This window comes from Medicago sativa, chromosome 5 (assembly GCF_051527215.1).
Source record: "Medicago sativa cultivar Bolivia chromosome 5, Bolivia_mono, whole genome shotgun sequence".
NCBI lineage: Eukaryota > Viridiplantae > Streptophyta > Magnoliopsida > Fabales > Fabaceae > Medicago > Medicago sativa.
In genome coordinates this window covers 22,453,906-22,476,847 of record NC_140753.1, presented here as the reverse complement: position 1 = coordinate 22,476,847, position 22,942 = coordinate 22,453,906, and the positions used below count along the sequence as shown (strand labels likewise).

At 32.0% G+C, this 22,942-nt stretch overlaps 2 protein-coding genes across 5 annotated transcripts; both read right to left on the bottom strand.

Annotated features, from left to right (window-relative positions):
* Positions 1-11,706: 11,706 nt before the first annotated feature.
* Positions 11,707-15,147, bottom strand: LOC146921055 (ADP-ribosylation factor 2). Of its 2 annotated transcripts, none has more exons than XM_085714449.1 (7): positions 15,066-15,147; positions 14,537-14,709; positions 13,735-13,805; positions 13,493-13,612; positions 12,794-12,912; positions 12,627-12,708; positions 11,707-11,977 (listed from the first exon to the last, which is right to left on the bottom strand). In XM_085714449.1, exons 2-7 carry the CDS (start codon positions 14,682-14,684, stop codon positions 11,972-11,974), a joined length of 546 nt encoding a protein of 181 aa, XP_085570575.1. In that variant the 5' UTR covers positions 14,685-14,709; positions 15,066-15,147; the 3' UTR covers positions 11,707-11,971. The 2 variants fall into 2 exon arrangements, with proteins under 2 accessions (XP_085570575.1, XP_085570576.1); XM_085714450.1 differs by having other exon boundaries at positions 14,537-14,699.
* A 2,979-nt stretch (positions 15,148-18,126) lies between these two features.
* On the bottom strand, positions 18,127-21,815 carry LOC146921054 (ADP-ribosylation factor 2). Of its 3 annotated transcripts, none has more exons than XM_085714452.1 (7): positions 21,752-21,815; positions 20,860-21,048; positions 19,689-19,759; positions 19,445-19,564; positions 18,963-19,081; positions 18,799-18,880; positions 18,127-18,510 (listed from the first exon to the last, which is right to left on the bottom strand). In XM_085714452.1, exons 2-7 carry the CDS (start codon positions 21,005-21,007, stop codon positions 18,505-18,507), a joined length of 546 nt encoding a protein of 181 aa, XP_085570578.1. In that variant the 5' UTR covers positions 21,008-21,048; positions 21,752-21,815; the 3' UTR covers positions 18,127-18,504. The 3 variants fall into 3 exon arrangements, with proteins under 3 accessions (XP_085570578.1, XP_085570577.1, XP_085570579.1); XM_085714451.1 differs by having other exon boundaries at positions 20,860-21,028; XM_085714453.1 differs by lacking the exon at positions 18,127-18,510 and having other exon boundaries at positions 18,855-19,081; positions 20,860-21,028.
* Positions 21,816-22,942: the final 1,127 nt, after the last annotated feature.

Sequence of the window (22,942 nt, the reverse complement as noted above, 5' to 3'; positions counted from 1 at the left end):
AACTAAACAAGAAAATGTCAATCATGAAAAAAGCATCTTTTGATACTAACAAGAATCTTAAAAAAAAATACTAACAAGAAAATCAAGACGGTAATGGGTAAGAGAGTGCAAAACACTTTTACCAAGCGGTAACTAAAAGAAATTTCAAAATGTGTCAAGCAACCCTCTAATATAAGATGGAAAATAATAATGCATCATGATGATACCCAAAGTTTGGATACAAAGTTAACTTCGCTATCATGTCTATCAAATATTTAATTTATTGTGCCTTTAGAAAAGGCTTAGATTCTAAACCAATTGAGATTGAAGGATTAGAAAAGCCTTGCATTCCGTCGGGCTAGATACCCGAAGTTTGGGTATAAGGTTAATGATAGTCGGCAAATAAGTTGGTTAACACGTTGCATTTAGCCTCCATAATGTACAAGTAATTGAGTGATTGTAATGCTTAAACATTTTAATCCGTACCTATTTTAGAATTTTACAGTTTTAGTGTTAATTAATCCTTTGGAACTAGTAATGCTTGTTTATGATGTTTGATGATGTGGGTTAAGGAATGACTATAAAGATGTGGGAAGTTGTAGAGTGGACAAAGGTTGTTTTGTGGAAGATTTGGAAAGCTGCATCATCCTGAAGCTCTAGTCGGGTTATACATAGTACGAGCACGTGGGTCTGGTCTGACCATTGCTTAATGAGGAACAATATGAGTTGTCCCCAATGATTGGAATCCTAGGAATATGCCAGAGAGTAGGTAGGATATGATAAGGACAGCCCATGTGTAAAATGACCAAAGGGTACAACTTGTAGTGGTTAGCCTTGTACTATAAAAGGACAATCATGTGTTAGTGCCAAGGGTCTGAAAATTCATCTTAGAATTGTAAAGGCCAGATTGTAAAGGCCAGATCTCATTCCATCTCAACTTCTTCATAGGTGAGCATGGTGGCTAGATTCTAGAGTTCGTAGAGTTAGATTACTTGGTGATGGTTTGGCTCACCACTCTCCTTCAAGGATTGTAATCTTTTACTAACTCTATTTAATCTATCAATTTAGTTTTCTATGTTTTCATTCATGTTCATCTTCATTTCCATTTTGATGGTGATGTTATGATTTATTTATTAACTTGCAATATATAAAAATGTAGCACCAAGCTTTGCTCTAACAAACTGTTTTAACTCAAAACCTTTAGAAATAAATTCTGATCATTTTTATTACTAACGATATAGCTCTTTGGTCCTTAACAGTTATGGGAGTGGAAAATGTTTGTTAGATATGAATTTGTACTTAAGCATAACATCGGTGAAAGGATCAAGAGAGACTGCTTGAATGTTAACTTTAACTTAGAAGAGCCTGGAAGTTATGGGAAGTTATAGCTAAGCACTAAGTTCTTGGTAGGACTCTTGTCATATGGCAAAAGGACCTGATACCTTAAATACCCTCGCGTGGAACGCGCGAGCATCTAAACCTAGCAATTGTTGCGTGTTAAGTCTCATGATTGAGGCCATAAATGAGTGTCGTTACACCCTTAACGTGATGGATGAGGTAACACTCCATAAGACCAATTGGTTTGCCAGGAAGCCAGTTAGTAAGAGATATAGCTCTATGATCGCAAGGCTGCAAGAAGCTAGAAACGGTTGTAGCTCTGTGAGTCATAGGAAACTATATAGGGATATAACTTTGTGAATCTCAGTTACCTTAAGAGGTTAATAAATGACATAGCGTTGAGAGTCACATAGGTTGTACCCAACTATAGCTCTATACATCGCAGTAATGTTTTAACATAACTGAACCTAGTTTAAACCACACTTTCTATCTTGGTATTTTCAAAACCTTTTACTGCTTTCCCAAACTTAACCTTTTATATTTACTGTTGTGACAAATGATTTATTTTATTTTTATGCAAACACGTTTTCTGCTGAAAAACTACGCGAAACTATAACTCCAAAGTCCCTGTGAGATCAATATCTTTTTATATTATAAATTGGACAATGTATACTTGCACTCAATGTTTCCACCTTAAAATACTCACAGGGACAAATAAATTTATATTTCAAATAGTGTGCCTTTATAAAAGGCTTAGAATCTAAACCATTAGATATATTACCAGTTCTTATAAAATTGGAAATCTTATGCAGAAGTCTCTACCGCTACCTATCAAACCTTCAAACTACTCTAAATGTAACATGTCTTCCTTTTGAAAGGTCGTAGAGATCTCAAACAATGGACATATATCGGAAATCGTTTATCAAAACTCATTTATTATGTCAATAAGATATATCAAAATTAAATATTTTAATCCAATGGTCGATTTTATAATACAGTTATACGTAAAGAATTATCAGAGGTGTCAAATATTAAGTTTGACAATGTGGTGTCAATTGATAATGTCCCTTTTTTATACTCACATTGTTCTGTTTTACATGACATTTTTAAATTTTTTACACATACCAAAACACCCAATAAATTTTATTACTTTTGACGCCAATATCTTTATTTTCATATAATATATTCAACTATAATACTATCTCATTTTATTTATTTATCTTTGTAATAAATACTTAACAAAATTTTTGGAAAAACAATAAATATTGCATTTAACTTTGAAAACGACATGTAAAAACATCTTTTCGGACAAATGCAATAATGAATTTAAAAAATTGTTCGAAAAATTATTTCTCTACAATATTTTTTGTTGAATAATTTGTCTTATATATAACGGTATTAAAAAAATGTATCATTTTTAGGAATACTATTAGTATTCAAAATTTCCGAAAAAAAAAAACGAATAGAAGGGAAAAAAATCAATAAGTTGAAATGGAAACTAATATCTCATTGCTTGGGAATTTTTGGAAAAACAATTATGAAGAACATGTTACAGAAAACTCAAGGTAATGAACTCTTATACAATCATTTAACTTTTTGGATGAAAGGGGTTTTAGAGATCTGCAATACTTTTCATTTTCGAGATCGTTATTTGTTACTATTAGGTTTATCTACATTAATACCAATATTAGAATAAGTGTTATTAGAGTTTATGGCTCGTTCTTTTTATTTGCTGAATTTGATTCTAATGGTTTCTTTAGATGATTGTTGTTTGATCGATTCAGATCTTGGAATAACTATTGGCTATCATACATGTTTTTAATTTAGATAATGTATTAACAATCAGATCCTCCAGTTTTCACTTTCGACAAAATTTCACTACATGTTGTATTTCGATGAAAACCCAGTGTTCAAGTTTACAACACATGTATTTTTTGGTATGGTTATTTGAAAAAATGTTTTTTTTTTTTTTAATGAATTATCATTTTCAACATCATGGTCAAAATTTCATTTACAAGGATGCCACTATTTCTCTTTTTCCTATAATAGATTTAACTATAATACCAACTCATTTCATTTATCTATCTTTGTAATAAATATTAAATGGTATTATTAGTAAATGTTACATTTAACTTTATAAATGACAAGTAAACAAAATCTTTATAAATGACAAATGCAATAATGAATTTAAAAAATTGTCAAAAAATTATTTCTCTCAACAAAATTATTATTTTTGGAATAATTTGTCTTATAGATAACACTATTAAAAAAATGTATTCTTATTTATAATACTACATGTGTTCGAAATGAAAAAAAATGATTATTAAAGCATTTAATTTCATGTCGTCGTACACAAAGCTTCCGGTGGAAATCAACTTTGACAAATCAAAAATGCCTCCATAGTAACTCAAAGAATGGGAAAGAAAATCAATGATTAAGAACACGTTATAAAAAACTCAAGGTAATGAAGACATATACATTTGTTTAACTTTTTTGGGTGAAAGTGGGTTTTGGAGATCTACAATACTTTTCATTTTCGAGATCATTAATTGTTACTATTATGTTTATCTACATTATTAATAATATTGGAACAAGTGTTGATTTAAATCTTGGAATAATTGTTGGGTATGATACATCAAGCTTAAATAAATTTTTATTTCAGATAATCTATTAATAATTAGATCCCATGTTTTTCACTTTCAACATAATTTAACTACGGAAATGGATCCCCTCCTGCCTAGTTCCCTACTGCTCTCTCTCCTGCTCAATTGTCATTCATTGGATTAAATCCAACGGTTGAGGGAAAAGAAGGACAAAAGTGTTAATTGGATGAGAGAGAAACTACTCACGCACACTTCTTTTCTTCCTCTCAGCTTGGAACGGGAATTGTTTCATTCCTTCAATAACCTTCAAACTGTTTAGCAGCAAAATAAGCTATAATTGTTGATTGAAAATAACTTAAATGCTAATGATTTATATTACTCCATATTTGTTCAGATGCTGCAAAATATAACGACATCAAGTTATGGATGAGATTGGGAATTTTGCAGCATAAAAAATTTACAGAACAATTCTTTTACAATAATTGGCAAATCACAACTCATCCTTTGTTCACAAATTCAAATGGTAGAAATCAGGAATTCTCTGATATGGAAAAATAAGATTTGCGAGCAGAGAGGTAAGATGGGGTTGTGACTGTAAAGAAAGAATACCAAGCTGCAGTGTGAACGTGTGGTGAAGAAGACAGTGTGAATAGCAGGAGAGAGTCAGGATGAGCGCAGAATGGACCAGGAGAGAGTCCTGCAGGAGAGGATCCGGATCCTTTAACTACATACCACAATTGAAAAAAAAAAATCTCGGTGTTCAAGTTTACAACACATGGATATTTTGGAATGGTTAATTGAAAAAATATTTATTTTGTTTTTAAAGAGTCAACATTTTTAATAACATGTTTACAAGATAATGAATTAGTTTGGGGTGCTTGAAGTGGAAGGCAAAACAAAAATTACATTAACATATAGTAATAATAAGTTTGTTATGCTTTTTCTATGGATTTGCATAGACAGAACACACAATATAAGTCTGTTTTAAAAAAAATAATTAGATGTGTATCAAATTATGAAATCTGTATAATAGTTTCAAACAAACTGTTCTGTGTTACAGCTATAGGAGATCGTGTTTATGAAGGTTTTCGCTTGATTTCCAATAACATACACAGTAAGCATATATATATAAAAGGAAAAAAAAAACAGATTATCCAACAAACAAACCCTATACACAACACCACTCCCACCTCACTGATCAGCAATATAAAAACCTGCCACAAAACAATTCAAGGAGTTGTAAAACAGACCCCATAGCATGCATGGGTGCGCCTTTCATTTTCTTTTCTCCATGGTTTTCTATTGGGATTGGAAATTTATAAACCAACAATTTGAAGAAAAAGTTATTAAGAATGACATTATATTTTGTAATCAAGTTGAAACAAAGGGAATTAATCTTACATCTTAGTCCCAATTTCTAAGCATGAGACCCTGCCTTCCGCATTTGGTGAAAACTGCAGAGAGCCAAATTTCCACGAAAGACCACACTGAAGATTGTTGTTCCTTAATTGTGTAAACAGGTCCACACTCCCTATCTGTCCATCATCTTGTTCCACATCATCTTCCTGAGCATCACTAGTCTGGATGTTGCTGCTGCCACCAGTTCCTAGAGTTGCAATCTGCATTAAACTTTCTGACAGTGGTCCAATGTTGACTCCTATTTCAAATTGCACGTCTTTTGAATGAGTCATAACCTTGATAACCTATAGGTAAAAGGTATTAAAAAACAATGTAAGTTTTTCAATACTGAAATTTAAATCCTTTCAATTTTTTAGAATGTGTTTACGTAAACTATCCCGCGTACCTCTGGATCCGGAGGTATGAATATTTAATCCAATTATCCCCAACTAAAATTTATCAAGGTTTCTCCAAAGTTGTAGTTTGCTAGAACAGAGCATGGTATGTGAAGTTGTGAAGTTTTTAAGAAAATATTCACCACATACTCCCTAAATGTTAAAAAAAATGTATAATGTATATAATATGTAGACAAACCAAATAATCGAGTTTGTAATTTAGCTTCTGATTGCTTACATATTCCTTAAGTCATGTCGTTAGTTTGAAATTTAGATTGAATTTGAACTGATTGCAGCAGCAGTTTCCTTTGTTACCAAATTCAATTTGTGTTCAAAAATTTCCTATCTGCAAAATTTATTGACAAATCATAAATTATATCTTATTAAACTTCAGATTATAGTATACTATACTTAAAAAAAAACATACTAATTAATGTACTAACTAACTAGCCATAAAGAGTAACACTTTGCTCCCCAATTGATAATCTTCATGTTTGCATAAAAAACTAAAGCGATTGTTTAATTTTTTAAATTTAATCAGCAGCCATGTTGGTATGCAAGTGTATGGTTGTTTGACATGACATTTATAAAAAAAATTACATACCAAAATACTCAATAAATTTTATTACTTTTGATGTAATTATTTCTCTTTTTCCTATAATTAATTTAACTATAATATCATCTCATTTCCTTTGTGTGTCTTGGTAATAAATACTTAATGGTATTATTGAGAAAACAGTAAATATTGCATTTAACTTTGAAAATGACAAGTAAAAAATCTATTCAAACAAATGCAATAATGAATTTAAAATTTTATTTTAAAAATTAGTTCTATCTACAAAATAATTTTTTTTTGAATGATTTGTCTTATAAGTAACGGTATTAATTAAGAAAATGTATTGTGTGAAGAATATTATATGTATTTAAAATTGCCGAAAAAATATTAAAATTTTTAATTTTATGTCGTTGTACAAAATGCTTCCAATTGAAATCAACCTCAACAAATTAAGAATGGTTCGCTCAAAGAATTGGAGAGAAAAATAAATAAGTTGACATTGAAACTAATATCTCATTACATAGGAATTTTTGGGAAAACAATAATTAAGAATCTGTTACAAAAAATTCAAGGTAATGAACACATATACATTCATTTAACTTTAGGGGTGAAAAGGGGTGTTAGAGATGTACAATACTTTTCATTTTTGAGATCGTTAATTGTTACAATTTTGAAATTTATCTAAATTATTAATAATATTAGAACAAGTTCTATTAGGGTTTATGGCCCGTACTTTTTATTTGTTGAATCAGATTTTTATGTGTCTCTAAATAACAGTTGTTTGTCTGATTTAGATTATGGAATAAATGTTATGTATGATATATTGAGCTCAACCCGGTTTTTAATTAGATCTTCAGTATTTCACTCTTAACATAATTTAACTACATACTATAATTGGGAAAAAAATTAAAATCTAGCGTTACGTTTATATCACAAGGATGTTTTGGAATGGCTAGTTAAAAAAATTGTTTTGTTTGTAATGGATCAACATTTTCAATAACATGGTTATAATTCCATTTAAAGGATAATGTATTAGTCTGGGGGTGCTTGAAGTGGAAGGCAAAACAAAAGTTGAGTTAACATATGGTAACAATACCAACGTAAGTTTTTCAATACTAAGATTTAAATCCTTTCAATTTGAAGGAATGTGTGTATTGGATGGATCAATAACATGGTTATAATTCCATTTAAAGGATAATGTATTAGTCTGGGGGTGCTTGAAGCGGAAGGCAAAACAAAAGTTGAGTTAACATATGGTAACAATGCCAACGTAAGTTTTTCAATACTACGATTTAAATCCTTTCAATTTGAAAGAATGTGTGTATTGGATGGAACAAGTGTTATTAGGTATATCTACATTATTACTAATATTTAAACAAGTGTTATTATGGTTTTCATTGACTGGCTATAGTAAGTAGGTAGTTCTTGTTCCTTTCCGGTTTACACCGCACAAATCACTTTTACATTTCTCCTATATTTCTTCACTCCATTTCTTCATTTCACATGTCATGTCATTCTTCCATGTACATCTTTACATTGAGCAGTGGTGGGAGAAGTCCAGTGATGTTCACATTTCATTTCATTTGTCAGACTCATCATATACGTCATCATTAATCAACACTATTCAACATCATGTTTTATTCATTACTCAACATCGTCATTACTCAACATTGTCATTTCTCAACATTGTCACTAAAACCTACACTCAACATTGGCTCCCCTTATTTACTACACACTTCATTCTAATGGCAACGCTCCATACATCGTTTCTAGTTTAAGGGTTTTACCTCACCAACTACCTTTCTTCCTATCACTTTTATTCCTCTTACTAATACAACATTATATCACCTTGCTTCGTCTCATCATTAATGACTTTATAGGACACTAATCCATATCACCATTAACAGACTCTTTACTCTATGTCCCGACTAGATTATAACCTAGTACTTTGTCTTACATTCATCGTCATTTATGACCTCAATTATCTTCATCATTCATTACCTCACTCTAACTTAGGTACTTATTGCTAAGGTGATTTACTATCTTGTCGCTTCACTATTATTATCCCTGACATCACTCATTACTTAACACACAACATTCCATCCTCGTTCTAATTCATCTTTTTGATTCTCTTAACATCATCTATCATCTTAAATCAATGACACTATTCATTTTAACTTAAGGTCGTTACTTTACCATTATCATTTTTTCTAACATTACCCTTACTTTAACTTACACCTTTCTATTTCCGATTACCTTCGTCTTATTTCTTCACCTAGCATTTTCATTTCTTTAAACCACTTCATCATTCTATCTATTTATTATGGCTCTACACTCTTCTGTCTACTACTATCTTGATCTCATTACTATTCTAAGAAATCTACCTACATCGTCCTCCACTATTCTAAACCATCACTCCATATCTCTTCTTATAATCGTAGTTCACCATAGTAACCAATTCGTGTTTTAACTCACCGTGTAACCACACCATCTACACTACTAATGTCTCATCTTATTAACCTTAATTAACTTAACATCTTCCCTCACTGTTATTATCATCTCCAACCTTCCCCATTACTTTAAATTTTACTCACCACTTAATCCACTTCATCATTTATTCATCGTCCTAAACAACATTAGTATAGCTTCGTCTATTAACATCGTAGCACTTACTCAAATATGTAGTTTGTGTCTTCATTAAGTCAACACCATATTTAGATCTCACTATCGTCATTAATCTTATCTCCATTTCCTATCCTTTTATCCTAGCGACATATCTTATCCTCCTGTCTCAATTTAAGGTCTTCACTACTCTGTCATCATCTCATAATATCTACCTTCATATGCAACTAGGTTTATTAAGTCATAAGACTCTACCCTCTCATCGTTTATCACCTTAGACACTAACACCTTACACTCGTCTTGCTCGGGTTTACACCCTATGATTTCAATAGATAATATTAGACTTATTCTTCATCCTATGGTTCTTCTATTATCTCCTTTATTGTTCTAAGATCCATTCATAACGATGCCCTTTCCTCCCTTTATCCACCCTTTTACGATTCTAACTTTAGTCTCACTGGTAAATTTAGTTAATCACCTTTTATTATGCCTAAGCACACTCCCTAATCTTTGTTTATTAGTTTAGGACCATTACTTTTACTTTTTACTCTAATGGCTCTCGTAAACTCCTTATAATTTTCAAAGTGGTTTTGGAGTCCATTGAAAGGGTTGTGCTGAAATCTCATGAAAAATGCAACATGACCCAAGTACAGTAATTTAATCATAACTCAAGTTCTAAAAATCTAAATGGAGTCCAACCAAAATAAAATGAGAGCTAACATCCATATTTACAACTTTCATGATGACGCCCAAACCTAATTTAGAACAGAAAGTGGTAGAAAAGTTGATTTTCCTAAGCTTGGGGAAAGAGCACGACCTTGCTGACCCCTAGGTAGTATTTTGATCATATCTTGAGTTCTAGATGCTTAAATCAAGTCACAACTTTCATGAAGACACCTAAACCCAATTCCAAACTTAAACTTGTCGAACTGAGACAGTAAGAAACGCACGGTGAAAGCAAGTTCGCAATTCTGCTGCGATTTCGTTTTGGGGAACCCTTTTCGACTCCGTTTTCGATCCTATATTCTCCAAATTCTACCATAATCATCACCCAATGATTACCCTATGATTCAAACACTAATTCTTCGTTAACCTACCGAATTATCCTCTCTTTTTAAGGCTAAAAAACTAAATTGAAAAACCTAATCTAGTTTTCCTCAATTCTCATCTTTCAACTGCATCTTTTAATTCGTTCATCATAAATCTCTCATCATAATCTCACATCATAACAACAACAACATATTAAGAATTAAACACTCCCGTCATATATTAAGATACCCTAAAGTGCAAAGATTCTCCCCCTTACCTCGAATTCTCCGAAAACGCGACGTTTATCTCTTTTCTCCTTAGCTAGGGTTTCCTCCCCTCCTCTCCTCTCTTCTCCTCTTTTCTTTTCTCCGGTTCAACAAGAGCGTTTATTCTGATTTTTTTATCTCTTTATTTATACTAGGAAATTAGGCTATTCAACAATTATTAATTGTCCTCTCCTCAACTTACCATAATTTTACCTCTTCCTCCCCCTCTTATTTTATTACTTCTACTCTGCACCTCCCACATCTATTTTCTCATCATATTAATCATCACCACCTATCAAATCACAATAATAAATAAAACTTCATCTATTTAACCTCATTAATTTAATAAAATAGAAATTCGAGGTGTTACACCGGCCCTGGTGGTTTCCACCACTAAGCGGATCTTGCGATCATTAATTGTTTTTTTTAACTTTTTCAAACTTATTTGTGTCTATTTTTCTTTAAATGAAAATTTCCATCTTTTTTAGAAATGTAGAGAATCTTAGCCCGATTATTTTTGTCCGGTTCATACTCTTGTTTTTTCACGTTAGTTTAGTGGCTCAGCCGACTTGAGGGGTTACTTAGGGGGAACAATAATAACCATTTAAATTCATATTATAAATAAAAATATATTTAGATAATCTTTTTTATATAAATATTTAGTTAATAATTTTTTTTTGTGATGGCCGAGGTTCGAACCCGACCTTGCATATTTTATGCATTGTACATACATCTGAGCTAATATGACTACACATAACAAGATGCTTGAGACTTAAATCTTGCAAATTGCACAACAAATAGAAACTACCGCTAAAAAAATTGGTACTTTTCGGGGTCAACCGGAACCTAACCTCATAAACCATCTAAATGCTATCAACTTGGTCAAGAGCGAAAATTTAGACAACTGTAGTGATGAATGTAGCAACAAAAGGCAGGGGAAAAGAACCACAACTCTCACCCAAAAATTTAAAGATTTCGTAAATATAATTCATAATTTACTGAAGATGGCAATTTAATAAAAGTGGTTAAGCAAATGGCACCTTTTTTAAAGTTTCTTCAAGATATCATAAAAAATGATATTAGCTTATACACAAGAAATAACATAAAAAATGTACATTTAAACATGTAATTAATTTATTGACGTGTTTAAAGATTGCAAGGATAAATTGAAATAAAAAAAGTTATAAGCTCATGACAATATGTAATAAGCTCATGTAAAATTGACTTCTCAAAAATGTCATAACCTCATGAAAACATGTTATAGACTCGTGAAAAATGTAAAATTGACTGTTACCAAATAGCCCATTTTATATTATACGAACTTATAAGCCATAAACTCAAATTTATGCATTACCAACCAGTCAAATTAACCATAAAATCCAGGCATTCACATGGCGCACAAAGTTGAAAACATGAGCGCCAAAAACCATATGAATATCGTATTATCTTTGGTTTACAAAAAACAAAATCTCCATCCAGTACATAATAGGAACGGTATATATATGAGCATAACAAAGGTATAAATCAGAAGCTGAAACTGATGGCGCATAGAATTAGTATCTCCATTACAATTAGGGCAATGCATCCAAACCCAATAGAAAGCTCAAAAAGTATTAAACATCCCATGAAATAAATTCCTACTACAATTGTAGCCACCATTACGTCCTAAACCACAATACAGGAAACACAAATTTAAGTCGTTTCGGAAGAGGACCCAGAAATAAAAGCTAGATAATATTCACCCCTGCATCCAGAAATACCGACCCAAAATACTCCCAAAAAGTATTATGCCTGCAATGATAGAAAACCAGGGAAATAATAAGCGACCTCAATTCTTTCTCGTGTTTTATAGCCAAGAACTAAGAAGGCTGGCAAACAATAGTTAGAATAATGTAATTAAAAAAATGTAAATTTTGAATGAAGACGAAATAGAAGCAGGTAGAATATGTTTAGGTGCTCAGAAGGGGGAAAGTCCCCCACAAAAAGACTACTAAGTAAACCAACCCCTAATAAGTATTGCATAAGTAGGGATGAAGTGAAAATAACGATGCATCTAGATGCCTAGAGTATGGGTGTGAGCTTAACTTCTATACCATGTCTATCAAACTACAAATTTACATTTAAAAAAACATTTATTGAGCATTTCAAATAGGTTTAGATTCTTGCTTCAAAAAAAAATAAAAAAAGGGTTTATATTCTAAACCATAATATTTCTAGTTCTTGTAAAATTGGAAATATATTAATTTTGGTCCCATATACACATTTATACAATTTCATACTTGCATTTAACCAAAAAGTAAATAAATTAGTCTCACTAGTCCCAAATCAGGGCCTAAAAGCACTCAATTATTGCATCTTGGATAAAATCAACATTTTCCTGGGACAAAATCATTTAAGTGTTAAAAAATAAAAATAGAGGAGGGAGGAAACCAATAGCTACCTTATTGGCAATGTTGTTGGAAAGCCAGTCCAGACCTTCATAAAGACCCTCCCCAGAGGTGGCACAAGTGCTCTGTATGTACCTGGAAGACCCGGAAGCGTTTGTTAGAACACAGTAAGATGTCTATTAACACCAAATACTACATGTAGCATTATCAAATTATTTACCAGTGGCGCTGTCTGAGAGAGTGAAGACCCAGCTTGTCAGTAATCTCAGCTGCATTCATTGCATTGGGAAGATCTTGTTTGTTGGCAAACACAAGCAACACTGCATCTCTCAGTTCGTCCTGAAATTATAATTAAAATAATGGTTTAAAACATTGTCATTTTACAAGAACAAAAAAGAGAAGAGCATGGACTCGAGGACACTGATAATTATTTTCATGAACATTTTATACATTAAAGTAGACACAGAACTACATTCAATCAGAAGCAGTAAATTCATAGGGTATTTGACTATGAAAAACCGATCATTCAAGTACCAAAAGATAGATTAATACACAGCAGTCATCAGAAAATATGATCCAGTAAAAACATGGATTAATTAACAGCAACAATGATGAAGGGAAATGCTTCCCATGAGAAGCACGACAGAAATTCATCTTACAGAGACACGCATTGAACCAGTGAACATTATGATCTAGAATCATGTATCAGTATCTCTACCCAAATCAGAGTTGTACAAGCAACGAATCTTCATAAATCAATTTGATTCCTATATCTTTCTATCTCAACTCTCAACAAATTTGTGGCTCATTCCTTCCCGCCACTACACGGTCTATATGAGTGAAAACGTCTAAATGGAAAGAAAAAAATATGAAGAAGAAAACATAGCACAACATGCCAAACTGAATATAAGAAAAGTACCTCATTCAACATCCTATGTAGCTCATCTCTGGCCTCAACAACTCTATCCCTGTCATTGCTGTCAACGACAAATATAAGACCCTGAGTGTTCTGGAAGTAGTGCCTCCACAAGGGACGGATCTGGAGAAGAAAGCACAAGACTTTAGCCACATACTACAGTGAAAGACAGAAAGGAGGGGGGGCGTGCGTGCTAAAATATCTTGTGAAGTACACTATTTTCAAATTGAATTTGAATAAAATACCTTGTCCTGGCCTCCGACATCCCAAACAGTGAAGCTAATGTTCTTGTATTCCACAGTCTCCACATTGAACCCTAAATTAAAATATAAAATAAATAAATAAATAAATGAATACAAATAACAGCATTTCAACCTTTCTGCGAAGCACTCTTGCAAAAATAAAATTAGAATAATCTGTTGTTCATAATGAGTATTTTAAATAAAGTTTCCCATCAAGTTTAAATTAAACATGGATGAAATTACATGTTAAGGGTAACTACTCCATAAACATGAATGAACTTAACAAAAATTATGTTCTACGAACCAAATGCATATTTCAAATGAGAAGCTCTCGTAAGGTAGAACATAATCCAAACAAAGTCATTATAGTTGACTAACAATATTTGCACGTCTAACATCAAGCACACATGTTAAACAATATATGACATAAAGTTTGGGATTTCATTGTTAAATATAAAGGCAAACTTCTTCACAGATTTAACAATGTGTTGACCACTTGATCACATTCAATGTTAAACAATCATTGAGTTATATGGCACAAAACTAAAACAATCAATACACACAAATAATTTTACAAATGCCTACAAGGAAAAACCTATAGTGAACTACATAGCACCGACCATTCAGAAACGTGTGTCCAATACACAACAATGTGATTGCGTTCAATTATGTAATTTTTTTTCAAATAATTATCGGGTGACCATACATAAGCAAAACTTGCAAATCAAAATTCATTTCAAACAGGTAAATAACAATTATGATATATAAATCTAGCTAACAACAAGCATCGAACCAAGAAACTTACCGATAGTAGGGATGGTGGTGACAATTTCTCCAAGCTTGAGCTTGTAGAGAATGGTGGTCTTACCAGCTGCATCGAGACCAACCATCAAAATTCGCATTTCCTTCTTCGCAAATAACCGACTGAACAGCTTCGTGAATGTTAACCCCATTTCTCCTTCACTTCCCTGATCAAACCTAATTTTCAATCAAAATTTCAATAACAAATCCCCAAAACATAAACATTAATCATAATTTCTTCACGCAAATCAATTAAATCCTAAATCAAAACGCTAATACATCAATAAAGTGCATCGATATCATCAGATTCAACCAGATCTCACGCTAAACGGGGAAAAATATTAAAGAAAGTAACATGCAAAATCAATTTTCACTGTTGATCGGATCGCACAGAATTAAATTACAAGATCAAATGAAAAAATCGATAAAAGAAGAAAATTAACTGAACGATGAAAAAACTGAAGGATCTGAACAGATCGAAGAAATAGAAAAGGGATCGATTTGCAGAGATTGGATCTGAGATTTGAATTTACCTTGGAAGAAGAAAAGTTGATGTAGCAGAAATCGCAGAGACAGAGAGAGAAGGGTGAAGAATGCTTTGCAGCAACGCGGAATAGGAATTGAGTAGTGTGCGAGATTTGATTTTATTACGTCAAAAGGGTACCACAATTTTTTATTTTTTTGCTTAAAATAAAATAAAATAATGGATTGCATTTTGTGACATAATGTCGCATCATATTAACCAATCCAATTGTGATACTATGAAGTAATGCAACTTTTTAAACATTTTTTTCTTTCACAAAGTAATTTTTTAAACATAAAATTAGTTGAATCCGCATACGTGTCATAATTCAATTGGTCAATGTATGTCAAGTGACATTTCCACCTTAATGTTATTGAAGTGCTAAAATACATCATGTGTTTGGCCGCCCATTTCAATTTTATCTCTTCGTTTAAAATACTAACGTATTTTTTCGGTATTATTCATGTTACGTGCAAATTTGCATACGATAGAAAAACCCATATAATATTACTGTTTGAGTTATATATACTATATATAGAGCTGTCAAAACGGGCCGGGCCTTACGGGCCGGCCCGAAAGCCCGAATTAAATGCAGGGCCTGGGCCGAAAATTTGGAGCCCGAATCGATTCAGGGCTTTTTGGCCCGGCCCGAAAAAGCCCGGAGCCCGGTAGGGCTAGCCCGGTCGGGCCGCGGGCGGCCCGCAAGCCCGCCAAAAAATACAATTTTTTTTTTGTCTTTGTGTGTATATGAAATTCAGTTCTTAGTTCTCACACAGGCGCCAGACAATACCATCTTCGCAAGCTCACTCACGTCTCAGAATTAATATAAAATAATATCCAGTCAATTGAGAACCCTTTTTTTCGTATTAATGTTAGTTTTTTTTTTTTTGGTGACATTAGATGTGCAAAAGTGCAACACTTATAAACTTCAACTGTTCAACATCACACCCATGTTAATTACATCCAAGTGATTGCCTCGATATTTCATTTTCAACTTATTTTAATAAAATTATTTTTTGATTTTTGAAAGAAAAAAAAATACGGGCCAGGGCCGGCCCGTTAGCCCGGGAGCCCGTGCAGGGCCGGGCTCGGGCCCTAATTTTCCAGCCCATATTCGAACCGGGCTTTTTAGCCCGGCCCTAAAAAGCCCGCTGCCCGAACGGGCCGGGCCGTCCGTTTTGACAGCTCTAACTATATATACAGAGAATGCATGTTTGAGCTGTCTTTTTTACTTACAATTATACCCTTAAATAAAATTGGTGTAGTTTGTTGATATTTTTTTTTTTTTTTTTTTGTAATATTTTGTTGATGTTTTTTCTATATGAAAATTAACGAGAGAAGCCAAGTGCATAAAAAACAAAATAAAGTATAATTTTTTATATTTGAATTAAGGTAAATAATTAAATTCGTTGAAAACATATGTTAAAACAAATGTAATTTATTAAAATCTTGATTAAATATAACAAAATTTATGTGTATTTTATTTAGATTTTTAGGCTACCTAAAATTTTAGACAAAGTTATAACATCAAATGAAATATTTAACGGATAATATACAATAATATATGTATTTTTGTGAGATATTTATCCTAAATAGAAAATAAATTTAAAAAAATAGAAAAGAGTTAAACAAAAAAATAATTGGAGTGACACATGTACAGAAAAGATAAAATAAATATATAAATATTATTTAAAATTGAATTATGCTGAAATAATTATATTTATTAAAAAAATATGTTAAAATAAAATTTGAAAATATTAAAATTTAATAAGTAGTTTGTTGAGATATTTATGCTACATAAAATATTAATGGATAAAATCGTAGTAATATATAAAGTTTGTTGAGATATTTGTATCGAATAAAGCACCAGTTTTAAAAAATATATATTCTTTCTTCAAAAAAAAATAATACGTATATTTTATATATAAAAAAAGATAACCGTTTTGGGTTGACTGTCCCTCTTTTCAATTATACACTTAAGTAAATTTAACATACTATTTTGTTAGTGTCATGAAAAAAGATAAAATTTTGTATCATATTTGTTATGATGCATGTAAATTTGATGAGACTTGAGTTCGAATATACATTTCTCTCTCTGCTCTAATATTTAGTGTGTGCAAATTTAGTCGTTAGGCACTTTAAACAAAAGTGATGGAACAATCTCATCCACACATTACCACAAGAAAAATAAGAGGGCATATTCCAAAAAATAAATAAAATAAGAGGGCATTATCATACACAGACAATGAGTGGGACAAAAGGAGGATCCACAATTTTACTTCTACAAGAGCGGTTTGACTATAAGTGGTCTCAAACTTAGCTAACTTTACCATGTTTTTTGAAGTCATTGAAAGGTGGAGTCTTCAACAACTCTCATTGGTTTAAACTAAATACAAACAAAACTTGAACACAACAGACAACAATTACACAAAATGTAAAGCTTAAATAGGATAATACGGGATATGTCAACCTGCAAATCATCGGTTGTGGGCAACACATTCAGATTTGTGGTTGCAGTAGCCATGATGTTGGTAAGGGTGAGGGTAGAGGTTGCAGGGCCATTTTTTTTGTTCCTATTGCACTTTTTGTTTATCAACGATTCTTGATGCCAGATTACCAGTTATACAATCTTAGTAGAAGGTTGACCTTTCCCATCATTTGTGAAGGTTCAATATATACTGGACTGTTTTTTCAAATCCAATCTTGCATAACCGTATAACTAAATGCATAATTTCGACAGCAGGAAACATTACCGAGTTGGCCAGTTCCATCTAAATAAACATTGCATAAAGTGGCGGCTACAAGTAAACCACAAAATGCATTCTTTCCAAACAAATCCAGTGAAGCCCTGTGCATTATACCCCATCCCATCCACAGATCAAACATTAACGTAATCAAAGTTTAGATAACCACAAAGAAGATATTACTTTTCTAATAATTCATCTATTGAATAATTTAAAATATATTTCGTCACAAATAACATCTAAACTCATCTACTCACCAAGAGTTGATGGCATACTGCTTAAAAAAAAAACCCCTGGTAATCTTGCAAACAATATAATATAAACAAATTCCCCATCAAAAAGTCATTATATAATATATATGAAAGGTCATACGACCGAAATAAAACTATAAAGCAGAACTTGAGGCATGTTTAATTGTATCTCAACTACAACTATGGGCATTGCATCGAAAACCAATAGAAAGCACAGAAGTATTACAAAGCCCATGAAACAAATTTCTACTAAATTTTAGGCACCATCCTATACCACAATACATAAAGTCATAAACACAAATTCAAGTTGTTTCAGAAGACAACCAAGAAATAAAAGCTAGATAATATTTTCCTCTGCATCCAGAATTACCGCTCCACAAGACTCAAGAAGCAAAGCTAGATAATATTCACCCCTGCATCCAGAATCACCAATCCACAATACTCCCGATAAGCATTAAGCCTGTAAGGTAAAAAGAATTAGAAAAAAAAAAATCACCTAAGCGATTCCAAAGATCACACTCTTGCTTTTTCTGGAATGAATTAGAGGAACTAGCAAGGACAAGTACTATTTATGCTTTTTTTTTTTTTTTTTTTTAAAGAATGCAAGAATAGGGTAAGCACCACAAAGACACATTGCACAGTGCACTTTTGCATACACTTTCAATGAGCTAAAGCTTTACATTTTTCATTTGGTAAGCATTATATTCAAATCAACATTTGTACAAAAAGGGAGTAAACAGATTATTACCTTATTGGCTATGTTGTTGGAAAGCCAGTCCAAACCTTCATAGAGACCCTCCCCGGAAGTTGCACAGGTGCTCTGGATGTACCTGGAAGAACCAGAAGAGTATTTTAGATCTCAAGATTCCAATCAATACTGGACACGAAGCGCTTCATCATCAAAATACTTACCAGTGGCGCTGTCTCAGAGAGTGAAGACCCAACTTGTCAGTAATTTCGGCAGCATTCATTGCATTTGGAAGATCTTGTTTGTTGGCGAACACAAGCAATACTGCATCTCTCAGTTCATCCTGAAAAGATAATTAAAATAAAAGTTTTCAAAATGTCTCGTTTCATCTCATTCACAAACATAAAGAAAACAGAAAGCAATAGAGCAAAGAGACTGATGATTCTTTTCGTAATACTTGTACACATTAAAGTTGAGATATAGACTCATTCAATTAGAAGCACTAAACATCCTAGGAAATTTACAAGAACTGGCGATTCAACTCCTAATATGCACAACAAAATACAACAAGAAGCATCTAACATGAACAAACATTGTCTATAAGAATGAGTTCCCTAAATTTGTCATAGGAGCATCTAACATGAACAAATATGAATGTGAAGACATGGCATCAAAGGCCAAAATAAGTCAAATAAAGTTAAAGTACCTCATTCAACATCCTATGTAACTCATCTCTGGCTTCAACAACTCTATCCCTGTCATTGCTGTCCACGACAAATATAAGACCCTGAGTGTTCTGGAAGTAGTGCCTCCACAGTGGACGAATCTGTAAAAGAAAACGCAAGTATTCAGCCACTGACTTCGAAGACAATTATCAGAGATATGTTCGGTTGTTTGCACTAAAATATTGTAAATTGCATCTAAACATAAGGTATTGCAAAAATTTACACCTTGTCTTGGCCTCCAACATCCCAAACGGTGAAGCTAATGTTCTTGTACTCCACAGTTTCCACATTGAACCCTAAAACAAATCAATAAATAAATGTTCAAGCACTCTACATAACAGCATCACAATAGTTCAGCAATCTGACACGATGCACAATAGTGTTATAATAATGACCAATAATCCATCATAGAAAGCATTGTCAAAAGTAATATTGTAGTTGTTGAGGAGTATTTGGAAAGTGTAGTCAATCGTGGATAGCAGAAAATAGTGGATCGTTAAAATTCCACTACACACTAGTGCTATAGCACAACTGTAACCGCTATTTGACAACATTTTATACTAAATAGGGTATCAACCGTAGAACAATAGTGGTTTGCTCAAATTCCATTACACTATAGCAGTATAGCGCTGCTAATGCTATAGCTGCTATTTAACAACACAGTATAGACATCAGGTCTCAAAGCATCACACGTTACTTCCTCCATTCCTTTCTTATGGTTAGTTTTTTTAAAGGAAAAAATAGTTCTTATTTATCTACCATTCTTAAATTTAAAAATTACATAACTACTTTTTGTTGATCATACCATTATCTTATCAATGAAATTCCACTTACATTAATGAAAAATAGACAAAATACTAAATGAATGGGTGGGCCAATAAAAGTTAATGAATATTTAAAAGTTGCTTATTAAATTATAAATTGAAGTTATTTCTTGGTTTGTGTAAAACAAACTTAAAAACAAGCATATACGAACTAAGGGAGTACATGGCATTGGCATCTAAAATGACCAACATACTTTGGGATCTCAGAGTTAAAAACATAAAATTTAAAGATTTCTTCATATATATATATATATATATATATATATATATATATATATATATATATATATATATAGTTCCATTTCAAAGATCACTGAGGTAATTGGCCAAGAACTCAATTATATATGGCATGTTCTAGATAATTAAAACATGAAGATAACTTTAATCTATGTTTGGTATAATAGTCGGTACACCAGAATCACAGCGAGCCATATTGACTTTGACAAACCTACTATGACACCAAATATGCCTGGCATTCCCACTATGATATCAAACATGTAGATCAAACCAATACTGAACAAACACATATTTTCACATCTACATATAAAAAACATATAGTAACAGAAACTTACCAATGGTAGGGATGGTGGTGACGATCTCTCCAAGCTTGAGCTTGTAAAGGATGGTGGTCTTACCAGCCGCATCGAGACCAACCATCAGAATTCGCATTTCCTTCTTCGCGAATAACCGACTGAACAGCTTTGTGAATGTTAACCCCATCCTTCACTTCCTTGATCCGACCTAGGGTGCGTTTGTTTCAGCTTTAAAAAAAATAGATTTTGAGGTAAAAGAATCTAGAGATTTTTTTTTGTAGAGATTTTTAAAAAAATCTATTCTATTTGTGTTTGTTTACTATCCTAAAAATCATTTTTTGAAGATTTGAAACCCTTACACTTGAGCTCCTTGTATTTAGAAAAAAATAGATTTTGAAAAAGCTACTTGGAATAGATTTTCATTTTGAGCCTAAAAATGATTTTTTTAACAAAATGGATTTTTTCAAAATCTAAAACAAACACTACAAAAACAAAAAAAATGATTTTTTAGTTAAAAAAATAGATTTTTTTTCAAAAAAATCCAAAACAAACGGACCCCTAATTTCACAGTCCAATCAAAATTTCAATAACAAAAAAAGAGGATCTTATAAAATTATTCACAATTTCTTCACGCAAATCTACTAAACTAAAGGAAAACAAAAGTAGCATGCAAATCGATCGCACTGTAACAATTTGGAAACGGATCGCAATGAATGGAAGGAAATTAGAACAAAACAATAACAGTAAATTTGAACAGAATGAGAATGGATCGGAAAAAGTATAAAAACGGAAGTGAAAATCTCAGATCGAAGCATTGAGAAAAATACCGATTTGGTTTGAAATTGAAGTGCGATTGAAAAAACGAAGTGAAAATCTGAAATGAGAGCTAGATTTGAATGAAGAAGAGAATGGATCTGAGATTTAAATTTACCTTATTTGGAGATGAAAGCTTCGAGACAGAGAGATGAAGCAAGCTTTGCTCCAACGCGAAATATAGAAAAAGAAAGTTAGTGAATTGATTTTTATTAAAGGGAAAAAAGTGTAGCACCGAGATTATTTCATTCCCATGGTTGAAAATAACGAAAAGGACCCTTCATCAAGATTCTGCTTTCGAACCTTCTAAAGCCAAATAGGAGTCAGTACTTTATTATGCCAATAATTACGATTTTAGGATTTTTGTGTAAGCTTAAATTATACTACAAAATAGTATGATGTTTTTTGTTTTATTAAAAAATTGGTTACAATATTTATTTTGTTAATTAACTACATCCTTCAGTTAATATTATAAGTAAAAATATATATTTTTTATATCATTTATTAAATGAATATAAAAATGATTTTTTGCTTATAATAATGATCAAACGGATAATTTCTTTTGATTTTATTAATTATAAAAAATAGTTCATTTATCAATTGAGGTTGAGTTTGGAAAGAGGTTAGACTTCTCCAATGTGACGAACTAGATTTAAACCTAACACTTTATCCTGGTGTAACGCATCTCAAATCATATTAAAGTCAAAGTCTTCTCCATTAAACATGAACTTACAATTGTAACTATTGTCATTTAATTATATTCATAAGCTAAAAATGTGATAGATTGTCAAGTTGAACTATACTTTTTTTAAAGCCTATACTATATCTAAAGATGTGTTATTTCGAAACGAAGATCTTAAACAATTTAGGGAATGTTTGAATATGTGATTAGAGGTTCTAAATTCAAGACGGAAATTCATGTTGGAGCTACAAATAGGAGCTTCTATTTTTATGGTGAGAAGGAATGCAATCTGGCAATTGTGGTGAGAAAATGTGTATCCAAACATTCACTTAAATGTAACAAAAAAAAAAAAATCACTTAGTCTACGCAGTTCAACTTATTTTTAGGAGGGTATATATTATCCAACACAAGTGGATTTGATATTTATGTTCCTTGTATTTAAATGAATATCAGACCAATACATGCCAATACCATAAGTTTATTGATAGGAAGTCCAAATTCAAGCGACACAGACTATATTATTAGTCGAAATAAGAACTATTACAGGGAATGAATTCTATAATCGCAAAGCTAAGAGCTCCTCAAAGGAGAGATGCCATACTATCTCTGCTCAAGTTCACAAGGTTC